The sequence below is a fragment of the Pituophis catenifer genome, unplaced genomic scaffold, assembly GCF_029215685.1.
Source record: "Pituophis catenifer annectens isolate HBS135680 unplaced genomic scaffold, rPitCat1.0.hap2 SCAF_6, whole genome shotgun sequence".
In the NCBI taxonomy this organism is placed as follows: Eukaryota; Metazoa; Chordata; class Lepidosauria; order Squamata; family Colubridae; genus Pituophis; species Pituophis catenifer.
Window position 1 is genome coordinate 87,174,011 of NW_027256886.1, and position 17,503 is coordinate 87,191,513.

At 38.9% G+C, this 17,503-nt stretch overlaps 1 protein-coding gene across 1 annotated transcript in view; it reads left to right on the plus strand.

Annotated features, from left to right (window-relative positions):
* DLG5 (discs large MAGUK scaffold protein 5) overlaps window positions 1-17,503 on the plus strand; it is a 145,485-nt gene that overhangs the window by 109,351 nt on the left and 18,631 nt on the right. Inside the window, exons 24-28 of the mRNA XM_070946450.1 lie at window positions 455-619; window positions 2,152-2,335; window positions 10,514-10,662; window positions 12,635-12,805; window positions 13,875-14,071. Of these exons, the coding sequence (XP_070802551.1) occupies window positions 455-619; window positions 2,152-2,335; window positions 10,514-10,662; window positions 12,635-12,805; window positions 13,875-14,071 (866 nt within the window). The remainder of the gene's footprint in view (window positions 1-454; window positions 620-2,151; window positions 2,336-10,513; window positions 10,663-12,634; window positions 12,806-13,874; window positions 14,072-17,503) is intronic.

The window sequence follows — 17,503 nt, forward strand, 5'->3', positions numbered from 1 at the left end:
TATAATGGATGGAGAGGATGAGGTGCATTAATTTATTTCTTGGATTGAACAGAGAGGTCTAATAAATGCATCTGAAATCATTATTTTATTACAATGTCTGTCTAAAGTCCTCGAGCTCTCAAGACGACTGGTTGGCTTTGTCATTCTTTGCTGGATTTTTATTTCTTGCACTTTCTTTTAACTTACTATGTTCTATGCACCCGATTGCTTTCTAGCTGAACTGAGGACATTGTGTTGGGAAGTGAGATATGGGTTGATCATGGTTTCCTGCTCACTGTTAGAAAGTTTCTCCTTAGTTCCAGGTTGCTTCTTTCCTTGGTTAGTTCCCATCAATTGCTTTCTTCTCCTACCCTCTGGCGCTGAGATCTCAAGGATTATCTAGTTCCCAAAACTTGTACCAGTCCTCGAAAAATGTCGCATTGTAATTCCTTTTAATTCACTTCTTTCCTTTAAGCTCCCGTCTGGAACCGGTGAGTAGTCATTCCACTCCACAAGGCAGTGGAGCTCCAACTCCTGACAGCCATTCCATAATCGATACTGTGAGCGAACAGGATGAAGGGACCATGACTCCTCCGTCCAAGGACACCACTCCAACCACCAGTCCCCGCAATTCAGTTAGGTAAGCTACTTCCCAGCTCAAGAACAGATGGTGCTTATTTCAGCAGGAACTCCTTGGTGAACAGACATCTAGGAGATCCTTCTCCTGTGCTTGTGACTAAGTAGCCTCTGAGAGATCCTTGGTGCTCTCTAAGCTTGATTGTTTATTTGCAGATATTTCGTTACCTAAACTAGATACTGTCCAGAAGTGGTATTCAAACAGTTCGGACCAGTTCTGGCGAACGAATAGTGGAAATTTTGAGTAACTGGCAATTACCACTTCTGGCTGGCCCCGCCCCCAATCTATTCGCTGTCTCCCCAGTCCCAGCTGATCAAGTCCCAGTTGATCGGCTGGATCTTCTCTTGTTGCCCTGCACAGGAGAACAGAGCTGGAAAGTAGATTAGTGGGGTGGGGAGGGAATGGGGATTTTACAGTATCCTTCCACTGGAGTGGGGTGGGAATGGAGATTTTACAGTATCCTTCCGCTGGAGTGGGGTGGGAATGGAGATTTTGCAGTATCCTTCCCCTGGAGTGGGGTGGGAATGGAGATTTTGCAGTATCCTTCCCCTGCCATACCCACCAAGCCACGCCCACAGAACCAGTAGTAAAAAAAATTTGAATCCCACCATTGGTACCATCGTCAAGCTTTCAAAAAGAAACTGGACTGCCATCTGTCAGAAATGGTGTAGGCTTGGACTAGATGACCTACAAGGTCCCTTCCAACTCTGTCAACCTGTTCATCAGTGTGCTGATGATGAAGTTACCTAGTTTGGATCATGAAATGTCTTCAAGAAAACAGCCAAGCTCAGAGAACACCAAGGACCCCTCGTTTCAACCCTGAGCTACAAATATTCTCTTTAGTTGGTGCTGGTACAGCTAGTCCTCAACTTAAGACCACAACTGAGCCCAAAGCTTATGTTGTTAAGTGAGAAATTGTTGTTAAGTGAGTTTTGGCCCATTTTACAACTTTTCTTGCCACTATAATAATAATAAGAGGTCTTATTATTTTGGGGCACGTGGAATAAGATGGGGCTCCGCTTGCCATCTTATCTGATTTCCAACTCTGCGTTTAAATATTTTTGGGGAGGGTTTATTTTCAGGGGGAGGCTTATTTTAGCGCATGCACTCAAAAGCCCAATTGGGCTTATTATCAGGGGATGTCTTATTTTCGGGAAAACAGGTTATCTATCTATCTATCTATCATCATCAATCTATCTATCATCAATCTAACTATCATCAATCTAACTATCTAAATCAAACTCTCTCTCTCTCTCTCTCTGCTGTGATAGAAATAGGTGTTGAATTTTTTAAAAATAAAACAACAAAACATTTTTATAAATATTCTGGCCAAGGGATAAGGGCAAGAGAAAGAGTTGAGTTTCCACATGGATCCTGACATCCAAGTGTTGAGTTCATTCCTGTCCTGGGACTCTCAAGCCCAATGCTGGAACGTCCTTTTATCTTTATCCTTCTCCCCCCAGGAAAGATTAGGGGAGCCATGGAGGGTTAGTTTGACTGATAGGCCTTCTCTCTTCTTTGTCTCTTGTTCAAAGGAGTTCTGTTGACACGATTAAAAGGACACCTGAACCTAGAACGGTTAATATCAAGAAATTTCAAGCGGAGCTCGGAATCCAAATTGGTGGTGGGAACATGCATGGAATATTTGTCTCTGACCTAGAAGATGAGAGTCCAGCCAAAGGATCTGAAGGTCTAATGCCAGGAGATCTAATACTGGAGGTAACACTGTCAATATTAAAAGAAGAGGGACCAAGAGAGACAAAAGAAGTTCCAGATGCCATAAAACAAGAGTGATGGTGTGAACTACTAGGTCACATAAAACTAATTTTGAGGTTGTTGTATTTTTAACCACAGTTTTGGACTATTTCTGAGGTATCTTAAAAGGTTGAATCGTGGCAACCGGACCAAAGTTTATTAAAACTGAGGCGTTTCTTTACTCATCCAAGCAACTTCTTCAGTCAGAATGAAAATTTGGGTAGGCAGAGTCAATGTTGGTCCAGTTGCCATTAAACCTTTTGAGATACTTTTGGCCTGGATGATTGAATTTTCATTTACTATTTCTGAACTTGTTTTCTGAGTTTTGAAGGACTCCAGGAACTGCTTTAGAGCACAAGTGATGATGTCCTGTCTCAGAAGCCACAAGATGTTATCACACAGATAACCCAAATTGTCTATATTCCCTCAGTGGTGATAGAACGGTTGCCTGATGACATCATCACTTGTGCAATATCACTCATACCCCATTATCTCCATATGGCCACAGAGAGCCCATCTATATAAATAAAAGTCAAAAGTCCACTCACTCATCACAAAATCTCCAGAATGGTAAAGCCTACAAACTTGAAATTTGGCACATATGTTCTTCTTGGCTTCTAGGTGCTTGCTAAGAAAGGATTCGTCGAAATGACCATCAGATCATTAGTATTACATATACAGTATTATATTCACACGCTCTGATGTTAAGGAGTTAGACATTCTACTCCCCCTCCCCACCTGAAAGGAACTCTGTCCCAACTGCCAGTTGTCTTATATTAACACGCTCTGATGCTACCCCTTCGCATCAAAGGGTGTGGGTGTGGCTGCCGCATAACTCATCTGGCCTGCGGACTGAGACATTCTACTCCCTCTCTGTTCCAACTGTCAGTTGCCTTATAGTAATACGCTCTGATGTTATGGAGTTACACATTCCACATTAAGTTTCAGGCTTTAAATGTCAATTTATCAAGCCCGAGCACATAGTTTCATAGCGAAGCACGGGCGTCCAGCTGGTATCTGATATAAAATAAAATTTAAAAGTAGGTCATTTTTAGACCGTTGGAAAATCCATGACTGTATGTCTCATTGTCTGTGTGGAAGTTTATGCTTCTATCTGGGATTCATCACAAGTTTATTTCATTAACTTATTTCATCAAACTGCAAGGAAGATCAATTTCAGGTTATAAGGTGTTAGATAATACAGCTTTAGCTAACCTGAAATGGGAACAGAAGCTTTGGTTCCCCCTTGTAGATGTAACCAGAGAAATGTAAGAAACACATTGAGATCAAGAGAAGTTAAACTCTTGTAATATAGGCAGTCCTCAATTTACAAGAGTTTGTTTAGTGACCGTTCGAAGCAACAGCTGCACTGAAAAAAAAGTGATTTATGACCATTTTCACACTTAACAACTGTTCCAGCCTCCCTACCATCATGTCATCAACATTCAGACACTTGGCAACCGACTCGTACTTATGACGGTAGCAGTGTCCGTGGGGGTGGGGTGGGTGTCACATGATCCCCTTTTGCAACCGTCTGATAAGCCAAGTCAACGGGGAAGCCAGATTCACTTAACAACTTTGAGAAGAAAAGTTGTAAAGAGGGAAAAACTCATTTAACAAATGTCTTGCTTTTGAACTGAAATTTCAGGCTCAACTGTGGTTGTAAGCCAAGGACTACCTGTATTACTTTTGGTTAAGGGTGCATAGTTTATTTATTTATTTAAAATAATGCATTTGGTTTATTTCCTATGAGCTGTAGATCAGTCCATATCTATTTCTCCTCTTTGCTGATTCCAGCAAAGTTTTATTCAGCTGAGTTTTCCAACACTGCTTTGATGGAGGGGAAAAAAATCAACCCTTTGTAGGAACCTGGATTTTGAATAAAGTAGTAACTCTTTCAGTTCTCTAATTTGCTCATTTAAATAATTCCTTTGTATTGGCTTTCATGGAGGTGGAATCTCTGAATGGAGAATGGAAGTTGAGCGAGCAAATTGGAGTGGACAAAACAGTTGCTCACTTCCCTTCTGCCTTATTCCCAAAGCAGTTAGTTCTTCCCTCAAGCTTTCTCCATTCTCCTGATGTGTGTTTTTTTTAAAAAAAGTGTTGCAATATTTTCAGGATCAGACTCAATAAAGATAATAGAAGTTATAGGTTTAAATATAATTCTCTTTAATCATAATAGGCATTCTATATTCGCTGAATATTCAAGATAGAAGCAAGGAAAATGGGGAGGATGGCTCCTTTTATATACAAGGGGCGGAGCCAGGAATGGGAGTGGTAAAATATGAATACATTAAAGCTCAAGTAATAAGTTAACCCCTGATGTTCCATATATACATTATTTACACATTAGAGAATAAGGCATTTACATCTGACAAATCCCCCTCTAAATGCCGGTTCGTTATACAACACCAGTTACATTCAGATTCAGGACAATATAATACATATAATTTAGAAGTTAAATATTTGTGTTGTTTAGAAGGTAAGGGTTTTGTTAATATGTCAGCTAATTGTTCAGAAGTATCACAATGTATTGCTTTGATGAATCCGTCTTGAGATAGTTGTCTCACGTGCTTAAATTTTATATCAATATGCCTGGACCTTTGTCCAATTGCATCGGATCTAGAAATTTCAATGGCCGCTTTATTATCTTCATGCATAATAAATGGTAAAGTAGGTTTCTTCCAAACATCTGTGATCAAATCATTGAACCATACAAGGTTATTTGCAGCTTTAGACAAGCAAACATATTCTGCTTCTGTGGTAGAGGTGGCTACCAGTTCTTGTTTACCAGTATACCAGTAAACTGGACAATCGTTCAATAGAAAAACATAACCAGAGGTACTCTTTCTGCATGATGTATCACCAGCCCAATCTGCATCAGCATAACAAGTAATTTTTGGTTCTTTGTCATTATTGGGTTCCAATATTAAACAAAAATCTAATGTACTTTTCAGATATCTTAAAATTCTTTTGACAGCTTCCCAATGATACAAGGTTGGTTTGCTAACATATCTTGACAATAAATTGAGAGGTAATGCAATATCTGGCCTAGTCCAATTAGATATATAAAGGAGTGAACCTATAACTGATCTGTAAAATGTGTTGTCTTTAAACTCAGGGGAAGATTCATCATTGTTTCTAAGAAAATCAGTTTGCATAGGTGTGTCACATGTTTTGGCATTATTTAAGTTACATTTGTTTAGGAGTTCAATGATTTTATCTTTTTGAGTAAGTTTGAATCCCCTTTTTGTTTTGTTAATTTGTACACCAAGGTATTTATTCACTTTACCTAGTGATTTCAATGAGAAGTGTTCGTTTAACTTATTTACAAAGATTTCCCTGCTCTCTTTATGCTTTCCAATATATAAAATATCATCCACATAAATTAATACAAATTCAATATGATCATTACTCTTTTTTACAAAGAAACAGTTATCAGCAGTGGTGGCGTTGAAATCCATGGTCTTTAGTACTTTTACCAAACAATCGTACCATCTTTTGCCAGATTGCTTCAATCCGTACAGACTCTTATTTAGTAACCAAATTTCGTTCTTATTAGTGTATTGACTGTGTGGTGCTCTTACATATATTTCCTTATCTAATTTTGCATGTAAGTATGCAGTCTGTATGTCATATTGAAACACGTCTAGATTGAGTGCAGATGCTACTACAAGAGCTGTTTTGACACTCTCTGTTCTCACTGTGGGTGAATATGTGTCAGTATAGTCTTCTGGATATTTTTGTGCATAACCTTGTGCAACTAGTCTGGCCTTGTATAAGGTATTACCTCCTTCTAAATTCTTAATTTTATAAATCCACCTGGTACCTATAATTGTTTTATCCTTAGGTGCGATCGCAGGTGTGAATACATTTAATCCTTGTAAACTTTTCATTTCTTTTTCCATAGCTAGTTCCCATTTTTCTCTTTCTTCACGGGGAAGTTTCAATACTTCCTCATATGTATTAGGTGTTATTTGTTCTCCATCCATATGCATAATATAATCTTTGTATTTATTTGGTATTTGGTTTCTATTATTTCTAATATTTCTTTCAGGTTTGCTATGGTTGTCATGCAAATATCTGGCTTCCTTTTTTGTTAATGTGTCTGTCTTTATTTTATGCTGACTATTTGTCCAAGTTTTGGTTTTGTTCTTACTTTTGTTAATATTTTGATTTTCTGTTGTTCCTTCCTCGCAAGATATATTATCTTTGCTTTTATTAGGAAAAATTTCATTAAGGTGCAACTTAGACCAATTGGCCTGCTCATGAAACACAGCTGTTCTGGATACTATAAATTTGTTATTATTATCGATGAATCTGTACCCTTTGGTTCCAGTTTCGTATCCCATGAATCTTAATCTCCTGGATACGTTTTCTCCCTTTCTCCTCAATTGTTTAGGTATGTGCACGTCTGCAGTAACTCCAAATATGTGCATGTGTGCTAATTTAGGTTTTCTATTGTACATCACCTCATATGGTGTCTTATTCACAATACTGGACCATGTTCTATTTTGAGTGTAATTTGAATAATGTAAGGCTTCTGACCAAAATTGTTTGCCTAAACCAGCATCCTCTAATGTGCATCTAATCATGGTTTGTAGTGTGGAGTTCTTTCTCTCTGCAATCCCATTTTGAAAGGCAGAAAATGGATTGGACGTGAAATGTAGCATCCCTCTATCCTTTAACCATTGGGAGAATTCTTTAGACATGAATTCACATCCCCTATCTGTCATAATTTGTTTTATTCTGATATTATGTTGTGTTTCTATGCGTTTGTAGAATTCCTTAAATTTCTGAAAAGTTTCATCCTTGTGCTTTAATGTGTAAACAAAACCATAGCGACTGTAATCATCCACTATTGTTAGGAAGTAACGTTTTCTATAGGTAATTGATGGAGTTAATGGACCAACTAAGTCCATATGTACCAAATCAAAAATATTGTTAGTTGATCTGTTAGATTTTTTTGGTCTAGGACTGGTTTTTAGTTTGGTGGATTTACATACTGAGCATTCTAAATAATTTTCACAATTTTTTATTTTTACACCTTCTGCGTGTTCAGTCATTTTTTGTACTACAGGAAAGCTAGCATGTCCTAACTTCCTATGTAAGATATGAGCACACTCATCATGAATTGGTTTACCTATTTTTGGTTTCTTCTCATTGTGTGTATTTTTGTTATCATGAGTTAATTTACATTCATCATTGTCACTGTTACTGACATTTTCATCATCTGCTTCAATACAATCTTCCATATTTGAATCAATGTTATGTAACCATCTTTCTTTGATTATCAGATAGGGTAGACCCCCTTTTATCATCACAGTGCCTACATTTGTTTTGTTCTTTTCTATAGTTGCTTTCCCCTTTGAGAAAACTATATTGATGTCAGATTCTCTGCTTAGTTTTATAGCACTTAGTATGTTGTGAGGTATTTCTGGGATTAATAATACCCCCTCTATTTTCCCTAAACCAGGCAAGGTCACATTTCCTCTGCCTAATACTTGAACCTTTTCTTGATTAGCTACCTTTATCACAAACTTATCTTCTGTAAATGAAGATAATATACTTTTGTTATTAGTGGTGTGATTTGTTGCACCAGAATCAATAAGCCAATTATTGTTCTCATCTTGTTGTGTTTTGGTGCTGTCTTGTTTATTTAGCCCATTTAGTGACCCAGATTTTCTCTCTTTTGAATTTTCTCTACCCCCTCTACTTTCTCTGTAGTTTAGTGGACTTCTATATTTGTGTCTATCTGTGGAAGATTGTCTGTAATTGTATTTGCTCCTATATTCTGGCCTATGTCTCTCCCTTGAGACTTTGGGACAGTCTCTTCTACTGTGTTCCCTGGATCCACAATTGTGGCATCTAAAGGCTTCATTATATTTATCTTGAAAGACTACTTTCCTAAAAGATTTGTGTTCTGTTTGGTTACTGGAACGATTTTTTCTTGAATTGTCTTCGGCTATCAATTTGTTAGATAGACTTTCTATTGATAAATATCCCAAATTAATGGTATCTAAGTGTGACATAAAGCTATCCCATGATGGATCAAGTGAATTGATAATAACACTTTTCATAGTTTGATCTGAAATCACTTCCCCCCTCAATTGCAGCTCAGCTCTTATTTTGTTTAGATTTATCAAATGTTCACTTATAGAAACCCCTGGTTTCACTCTAGAAGAAAAGAAATCCTTAGACATTCTTGTGGTTGTGGCTACGCTATCGCTGTGAAATAGATTAAACATGCATTGAATTATTTCTGATACAGTTAGGTTTGGTTTGATGCTATGATACATTGCAGGAGACACGCTAGAAATTATTATGAAAAATGCTCTATGATGTAAACAGTCTATTTTTAAAGTCCAAGGTCTTCTTGGAGGACTAGTTATAAAGAATAGTAAATTTTCTTTCATAAAAATAACCTGAAGCTGTTGGTACCACTCTTGTAAATTAATGCCATCAACTCTAAGTTTTGGGAAGTCACTGGGTAAGTTCCCCACATTATTTTGTCCATTACTTACAACCTGAGGCAGTCCGTGGTCTCTCAAGTGCAGGAAATTGCAGAACGGCATTGGGATGCTTGTAACGAGTCTGCGCGGTTCTCTGGCCAGTTCAAGTCTTTCGGAGCCGTCTACGTAGTTTTGCACATGCGCGTTGCTCATTTCTTCTTTGACGCCGTTGTGGAAGGTTCTCTCCATTTCAGCTCTCTCGATCCGCTCCTCTTCAGATGAGTCGGTCTCTGGCTCGGTTTTTGGGGCTTTGGTGATGGCGGCGGTTCTTCTCTTTCTCTTGTGTGTGCTGGCACTCGATTCTGTCTGCGGTGTAGGGCGGAATCGGCATGGCTCTCTGGGCTCGGGTGTCGTCGTTTTCGAAGTCAGGATGGGAGCGTGCAGGTCTTGAGTTGTCGGTTTGATTTCTTGCTTCTTCGTCGATGTCTTGGAGATTTTCAATCTTGGCCCAAAAGCAGCAAAAAGCGTTTTCATTGCTGACTTTACTTGAGACTTTGTTAAATCGTCTTCACTTTCTGATTTTGGTTCATCTGAAGAGTTTGAGACTTCTTTTTCACTTTCTTCGTCTGATAGTGTTTTTCGCGCCAGAAATTTTGAACTGAGCGTTTTGATTGGCTCTGCTTCACTCTCTTTTGAAGTTCGTTGAAACCAAGATGGCTGCCGTTCAAAATTTCGCGCGGGGTCACATCTTTTCTTTTTTACAACTATTTTCTCAGTAGTCATTTCACTCACAGTTTTTTGATCTTTGGGTTTTTCTTTAATGACGTTTTTCTCTCTCGCTGCTCCGCTGTTCCTCAGCATCTCCTGGAGGTCCGCGATGAGGCTTTCATCATTCTTTTGGCTTTTTAGTATTTTTAATATTTCTGACCTGAGTTCGTTATTTTCTATCTCGATTTCTTCCTGGTCGTTATTTTCACTCATCAGTTCTTCTTCTTCAGTGGTGTATTCTTCGGATTCTCTCGAAATCGCATTAGTGGATTCGTTGATCATCTCTTGATCAGTTTCTATTTCTTTGCTGTAGGCCCTGGTGTTGGGCCTATCTTTCTTGGACATTTTTAATTACTTATTGAGTCAATTAACCATCCTCTGCTACCAGCTTGTTGCAATATTTTCAGGATCAGACTCAATAAAGATAATAGAAGTTATAGGTTTAAATATAATTCTCTTTAATCATAATAGGCATTCTATATTCGCTGAATATTCAAGATAGAAGCAAGGAAAATGGGGAGGATGGCTCCTTTTATATACAAGGGGCGGAGCCAGGAATGGGAGTGGTAAAATATGAATACATTAAAGCTCAAGTAATAAGTTAACCCCTGATGTTCCATATATACATTATTTACACATTAGAGAATAAGGCATTTACATCTGACAAAAAGAAATAGCAATTCATCAGAAAAAGAATCTTTTGACTCACCATCCGATCCATAATTGCTCTTCCATAAAATATCAGTGAACATACTTGAGATATATGAAGTTCGGTGAGAAACTATGTGCTTGAGATCAGACTTGGTGACATTTTGGATCACCTAATAAGATTAGTGTTAAATACCAATTTTGGCCGGTGATGAAATTCATCAACAACACTTAAACACATGGTTATTGTTTTTTTTTTTTTTTTTTTTTACAGTATGGGTCCGTTGACATGCGAAATAAAACAGCAGAGGAAGCTTACCTTGAAATGCTCAAGCCAGGTGACACCATTAGAATAAAAGCTCAGTACAGAATTGAAGAATTCAACAGGCTGAAAGATTTACCCGGAGATGGTTTCTATGTCAGGTACTTAAAAATCTCATCTGGTATTTTCATCAACTGTTATGGGCTGGTTAGGGACACAAACTTTTCTTCCTGGTTTAGTGCAGGAAACCGAATTGCCAAATTGCTACCACAACTTCATTGGAGTATTTGCACATGTAATGACCTTCGTGCTATAATAGGAAGGTGATACCACTTAGACCACAGCTCAGTGACGGACTCAAATAATATTAAATATTTGAGATGATTAAATTGAGCTGCACTGGTGGGAATTTCAGATTTTATTGTCCACTGTTATGTCTGTTTCCTGAATTACCTGCGAAGTGCAGAACTTAGCAATAAAGATTGGACTAGAATTTAATTTAATTTAATTTAATTTAATTTAATTTAATTTAATTTAATTTAATTTAATTTAATTTAATTTAATTTAATTTAATTTAATTTAATTAATTAATTCAATTTATATGCCGCCCCTCTCCGAAGACTCAGGGCAGCTCACAATACATTTTAAAAAATCATTATAAAAAACATTTAAAAATTAAAAACATTAAAAACATTAAAAACCCATTTTTAGAAGACCTCCAAGTTCCCTTCCAACTCTGTTATTCTATTCTATTCTATTCTATTCTATTCTATTCTATTCTATTCTATTCTATTCTATTCTATTCTATTCTATTCTATTCTATTCCATTCCATTCCACTCCACTCTACTCTACTAATTCTATTTCATCTGTAAAAATGATCATGTGCCAGTTATGAAACGTTGGTAGGAATACTGAATTGAAAAAGTAATTGAAAATGAGCAGGTTAAAAATTGTGGGATTTACAAATACAAACCAATAAAGTCTTGTGTCATAACATACCAAATTCAACTATGATATCGTTTCCCCCTCAAGTGGCCCAAAGTAAATCTTTGTCTAAATCGCATATGTCTGTATGTTTTTTTTTTAAAAAAAATTATTTATATTTATCCATTTATATCATCATTATTTCCAATTCTTATTCTCTATCCATTGGTAAAATAAATCCCATATCAAATAGTATTGTCTATCTTCCTGCTCTCTTATTTCAAATGTCAATTTACTCATTTCAGCACATTCCATCATTTTCTTAATAATTTCTTCATCATTAGGTAGCTTTTCTCCTTTCCAGTTTTTAGCAAATACAATTCTAGCTGCTGTCTAGAGATTCACAATTAAATATTGCAGTTCTTTATTATAATCCCTAATAAAAATATCTCTGGTTTAAAGTCGATATGTCTCTTTATCATTTTTTCAACCACGTGTGTATTTTACTCCAATATCTCCTTGCTTCTGCGCATATCCACCACCTGTGATAATAGGATCCTGGGGTCTGATGACATTTCCAACATTTCTCCGATTTATTCTGGAACATTCTGGCTATTCTAGACGGGGATAGGTGCCACCTGTAAAACATCTTATACAAATTCTCCTTATATGCTGTAGACATTGTCATTTTATAATTATGTGACCACAATTTTTGCCATTTCTCTAAATCAATTCCATAGCCAAAATTCTTCCCCCATGCTATCATTGATTCTTTAACTTGTTCTTCTTCCAATTTAACCTCTAGTAAATAACCATATAGCTTTTTAATTACATGATCATCAGAACCCATCAAAATCTTGTCTAAATTAGTCAATACATTATAAAAACCTTCTTGTTTAAGATCTTCTCTATATCTAGAGAGTATTTGCCTATATGAAAACCAATCCATCTTATACCCTTGATGTTCTATATCTTGCTTTGATTTAAGTTCACCCTTTTCATCCAATAATTCCTTATATCTTATAATTTGTTTCCCTTTAAACGCCACTGGCACACGTCTGTATGTTGAAGGACACTTTCGTTTCTCCAAGTTGGCAGAGATGGCTATTGGGATGCCTGCCAAACAGGAGGTCTTCAGTTTTTGTCCTGTAACATCTGGAGCAGTCTAAAATAGATGGATGGTCATCTGTTTGTCTCTTTCTTTACAGGGCACTCTATGACCGGCTAGCAGAAGTTGAGCAGGACTTGAGTTTCAAAAAAGATGACATTTTGTATGTCGATGACACTCTGCCCCAAGGGAATTTTGGCTGTTGGATGGCCTGGCAGCTGGATGAAAATGCTCAGAAGCTGGAAAGAGGACAGATCCCCAGCAAATACATGTAATTCCATCCTACAGATTTCAATGGGATTTGGGGCATTGCTCGAATCAAGCTACTTGAAAGATGTAAAAATAAATTTAAGCCTTCTATGCTTTATGACTTGGTTGGGAGAAGCCCATCTCTAGAGAAAGAGGTGGAAAAGAAAGAGGCAAGAAAAATACTATAATGGGACAAAATTCACATGTCAGGGTCCAAGTAACACCCTGAACGAAAGAAAACTCCGAGGCTTGAGTTTCCCTCAAAGTTCCATTTTATTAGAGATGTCATATTGGCACATCTGGGAAAACCCGAATCTGAAAGTTTCCAGGTTTTCCCCACCCAAAGAAAAGTCCAAGTCCCTCCCCAGCACCCACATGTCCATCACATAGTCCAATCAAAACACCGTCCCAACTGGAGATGCCTCCCAGTTTCATCTGTCCAGGTGCAGGGCATGATGTCCTTGACTCTCTGAGAAAGGAATGTTATTATGACTATATATATCATCCTGGCTCCATACAATCCCCTGTCCCAGTTGTGGCAGGCCTGAAAATCCAACGAAAAAGATGGCTTCCAGGCCTGACATCACATCTGTTTCACTTAGGGAAATAATGGGACAAAATTCACATCTGTCTCATTTAGGAAAATAAAATTTTGGGCTCAATTGTGGTCGTATGTCGAGGGCTACCCATATTCAGAAGGATGCCTCTTACAAATTCTGTAGAGATACTTGGTCATCCAGATCATGGTTGTCCCAAAGGTGCTTTTTCAAGAGGCAACTGGACTTTCTTGTTTCTTTTTTGTTTTGTTTTTTTTGAATATGTTTCGCTTCTCATCTAAGAAGCTTCTTCAGCTATGACAGGTTAATGGAAAATGGAAGGATTTTGCAAGGAATATAAATCCTTCCATTCCCCACTATCCTATCACAGCTGAAGAAGCTTCTTGGATGAGAAGCGAAATGTCTTTAAAAGAAAAAACAAAGTCCAGTTGCCTCCTTAAAAAAGCACCGGCTCTGTTTTCTTGAGGATTTCCCCCCCCCCGTCCCAATCCTTTCACCTCTTCCTGCCTGACTCTCCCAACCATTCCTTTATAGAATGGAGCAGGAATTCTACAGGAGACACAGCATGTCCGAAGCCAAAGATGACAACAGCTCCTCGAAGGCATCCTCGGCTGCAGCCCGCCGATCCTTCTTCCGAAGGAAACACAAACACAAGCGCAGCGGCTCCAAAGACGGAAAAGATTTGCTGGCCCTTGACACCATTAGCACAGACTCCATTCCTTTCTTGGACGGCAAGTGGCGATCGCGCTCGGTTAAAACGGGGCAGAACCAGTGGTGGAATTCAATTTTTTTTTTTACTACCGGTTCTGTGGGTGTGGCTTAGGCGTGGTGTGGCTTGGTGGGTGTCACGGGAAGGATACTGCAAAATCTCCATTCCCACGGCACTCCTGGAGGAAGGATATTGCAAAATCTCCATTCCCACCCCACTCCAGGAGAAGGATACTGCAAAATCCCCATTCCCTCCCCACTCCTGGGGGAAGGATATTGCAAAATCTCCATACCCTCCCCACTCCTGGGGGAAGGATACTGCAAAATCCCCATTCCCTCCCCACTCCTGGGGGAAGGATATTGCAAAATCTCCATTCCCACCCCACTCTGGGGCCAGCCAGAGATGCTATTTGCCGGTTCTCTGAAGTACCCAAAATTTCCGCTACCAGTTCATCAGAACCTGCTGGATTTCACCCCTGGGCAGAACCCTCTGTGGGACTTTCCTATGCAAGCTTTGTGCGTCGCAAACAGGAGGCTGCGGAAGGGATAAGGAAGAGCTACAGTTTTGGGGGGATTTGTGTGTGTGTGTTTTTAACATGTCCAGTTAGGGACATTTTCATTCTTAAAAAGAGTTGTCCCATCCCTTAACGTTTTAAATAAGAGGTTTGTGTAGGCCACAAGCCTTTATTCTAGATCACTTTTTCTACAAAGTGATCTTTCTTTTTGCATCTGGCCTCTTTCATAACACTTCAGTTCCCTAGTCTCTGCAAAACAGCTTAAATTTGCCTTAGCAAATTTGGCGTCTTAGAAATAACAGGATTCATTTCATTTCCCCAAAGCATTTGCCTGATGGGAGATGCTTTTAATCTCCAGCACTTGCAGGCAGATAGTCCTTGACTTACAGCAGTTCACTTAGTGACCATTCGAAGTTATCACGGCACAAAAAAAAAAGTGACCGATGACTATTTTTCACACTTACGACCATCACACTTATGACCCTCATGGTCACGTGATTTAAATTTGGGTGCTCGACAGCTGACTTGTGTTTATGGCAGTTTGCAGCGTCCCAGGAGTCACACGATTCCCTTCGGTGACCTTCTGACAAGCCAGCTTCACTTAACAACCGTGTGACTAACTTAACCACAGCAGTGAATTGCTTAACAAATGTGGCAAGAAAAGTCATAAAATGGGACAAAACCTGCTTAACAAATGTCTCACTTAGCCACATAAATTCTCGCTCAATTGTGGTCGTAAATTGAGAATTATCCGTATGGCATATGCAGAAGGAAAATAGATAAGGGAAAATCAGGGGAAGTAAGGCGGTTCGGCTCCTTTGTTTCAAAATAAGACTGCACGAAACTTGTGGAACAGTTTGGAAGAGATGCTTTGCTCTCCTTTCAGACCAAGTAGGGCTGTAGTAGAAAGACGACACCAAATTCTTGGGTTTTTGGGATTCAAAACAGGGCAGTGGCTTGAGTCTCCATGCCAGTCTTAAATTTTCTTGATGTTTTGCAACCAAGTTATTGAAGTCCGACTTCCAATCACTGTACAGTAGCGGCGAAAATTGTGGAAACCTTTTGGGAAAAGTGTATTTTCTAAAACTAGCTAATAGCAACATATTCTTGTGGAGTAGTACCATAAAATTATATATCAACGGAAAGATAATTGAATCAAGAATGTAATGCAATAACTTTTATGAAGGATTTGCTATTAGAACAGCAGTTACAGTATAAAGAAGAAAAGAAACACATAGAAAAAATGCGATATACAAAAATTATCACCATCTCAGTTAATACTTAGTTGGGTAACCTTTAGCATGAATTACGGCCTTACAAAGTCTTCCCATGGAGTGAACCAAGTCTTTTAATTCTGCAGCTGTTTTCATGTGAAACCAAGATGGAATGATGGCTTCTATTAACTGGGTTTTATTACTGGGTCGCTTCTGACTTACAAGTTTCTTTAGTCAGGTCCATAGATTTTCAATTGGGTTAAGGTCTGGGCTATTCCCAGGCCATTCCAGCAGTGGAATAGGATTATCTTGAAACTCCAAAACAAGTGGTGTTTTTAGCCATCAAACCTCAAAAATACACTTTTCCCAAAAAATTTCCACAATTTTGGCCACTACTGTTATTTATAGAAATGCTGCCAGTTAAGGCAAATGCTAAGTCTTCACTGTTGGTGGTTCGAAGATGTTCTTCAAGACAGATCAGTAAACATGTAAACACAACCTCCAGTCTGCTTCCTTTGTGCACCTGGCATATCAGAAGGGTAAAGCACATACCTTGAGAGAGAAGGCCCTTCTTCCCACCATGTTTTGGTAATAGCAACAATATCATAATTGCCCTCATGTTCTAGTACTTCAGCTTTGTTTGTTCCCTAAACTATGAACATTTGTGTGTAGGCATTTGAGTCCTTTATGGTTGACCCTAGTTGAGTGGTGCAGTGGCCTAGAGGTGGAGCTCTCGCCTCACAATCAGGAGGCTGTGAGTTCGATCCTAGGTAGATGCAGATAGTTCTCTGAGAATATATCTGCTGAATCTAACTCCGCATTGGCAATAGGAAGGGCATCTGGCCAGTAAACAGTCAACTCCATTCAGTTGCCCAGACTCCACCCCACAAGGGATTATGGGGTCATTAAAAGGAGATGATGGTTGACCCTAGTTATGTCTCCTATGTTACATCTGAGTTTTTCTTCCTTCCTGTTCTGACCTAGCCTTAGCAGAAGCAAGAAACAAATTCTTTGTCACGAAAAACCCTTCTTTATTTATCTCCTGTGAATTAATGGTATTCACACATCGAAAAGTCCAGGCAATAGTCCTTCTAGGAGTTAACTGCAGTAACAGACCTTATCAGTTCCTTGCGATAATTGCCAGGCCATGAACTCCCAGCCAGAAGGCTGTAAATTAAGTTCTGGCAAGCAGTCTTTGTTGCATGAAACACAATGAGCAAAATCTTCAGAAATATGAACTGTTGTCTCCTGCCACAACCACTCCCATTTCCTTCTATTTATTCCCCAGCTAGGAAGGGGCCATTCAACGTCCATATGTGCTTTTGCTTCCTGAGTCGACTCCTTGTCCTCCATTATTCTCCTAACAGTTCTGCATATACGTGCATCTGGAACAGGCCCCAGCTGTTCTTCCTCCTCACTCATAGCAGCCTCCAAAGGCAGATGCCTCTCCGGTGGCTAGGGATTGTTGGACGGCCCTGGCTCTATCTCTTTGTCCGATGCTGAGCATCCATCAGAACCTTCCCCAGGCCCCAGAACTGGCCCGAGTTCTTCCCCAACCTCCTCATCGTCCAAGTCTGCCACCAGCTCTGCTGGCGGGCCACAACACTTCCCATCACTTTCTATCTCATTGGTTGTCTTAGGGTTTGTGCTTGGAATTAAGCCGTAAAGATTGCTCACACTTTTTGCGCTTTTTTTTTTTTTAGTTTAAAGCTCTTCTGATAAGTTG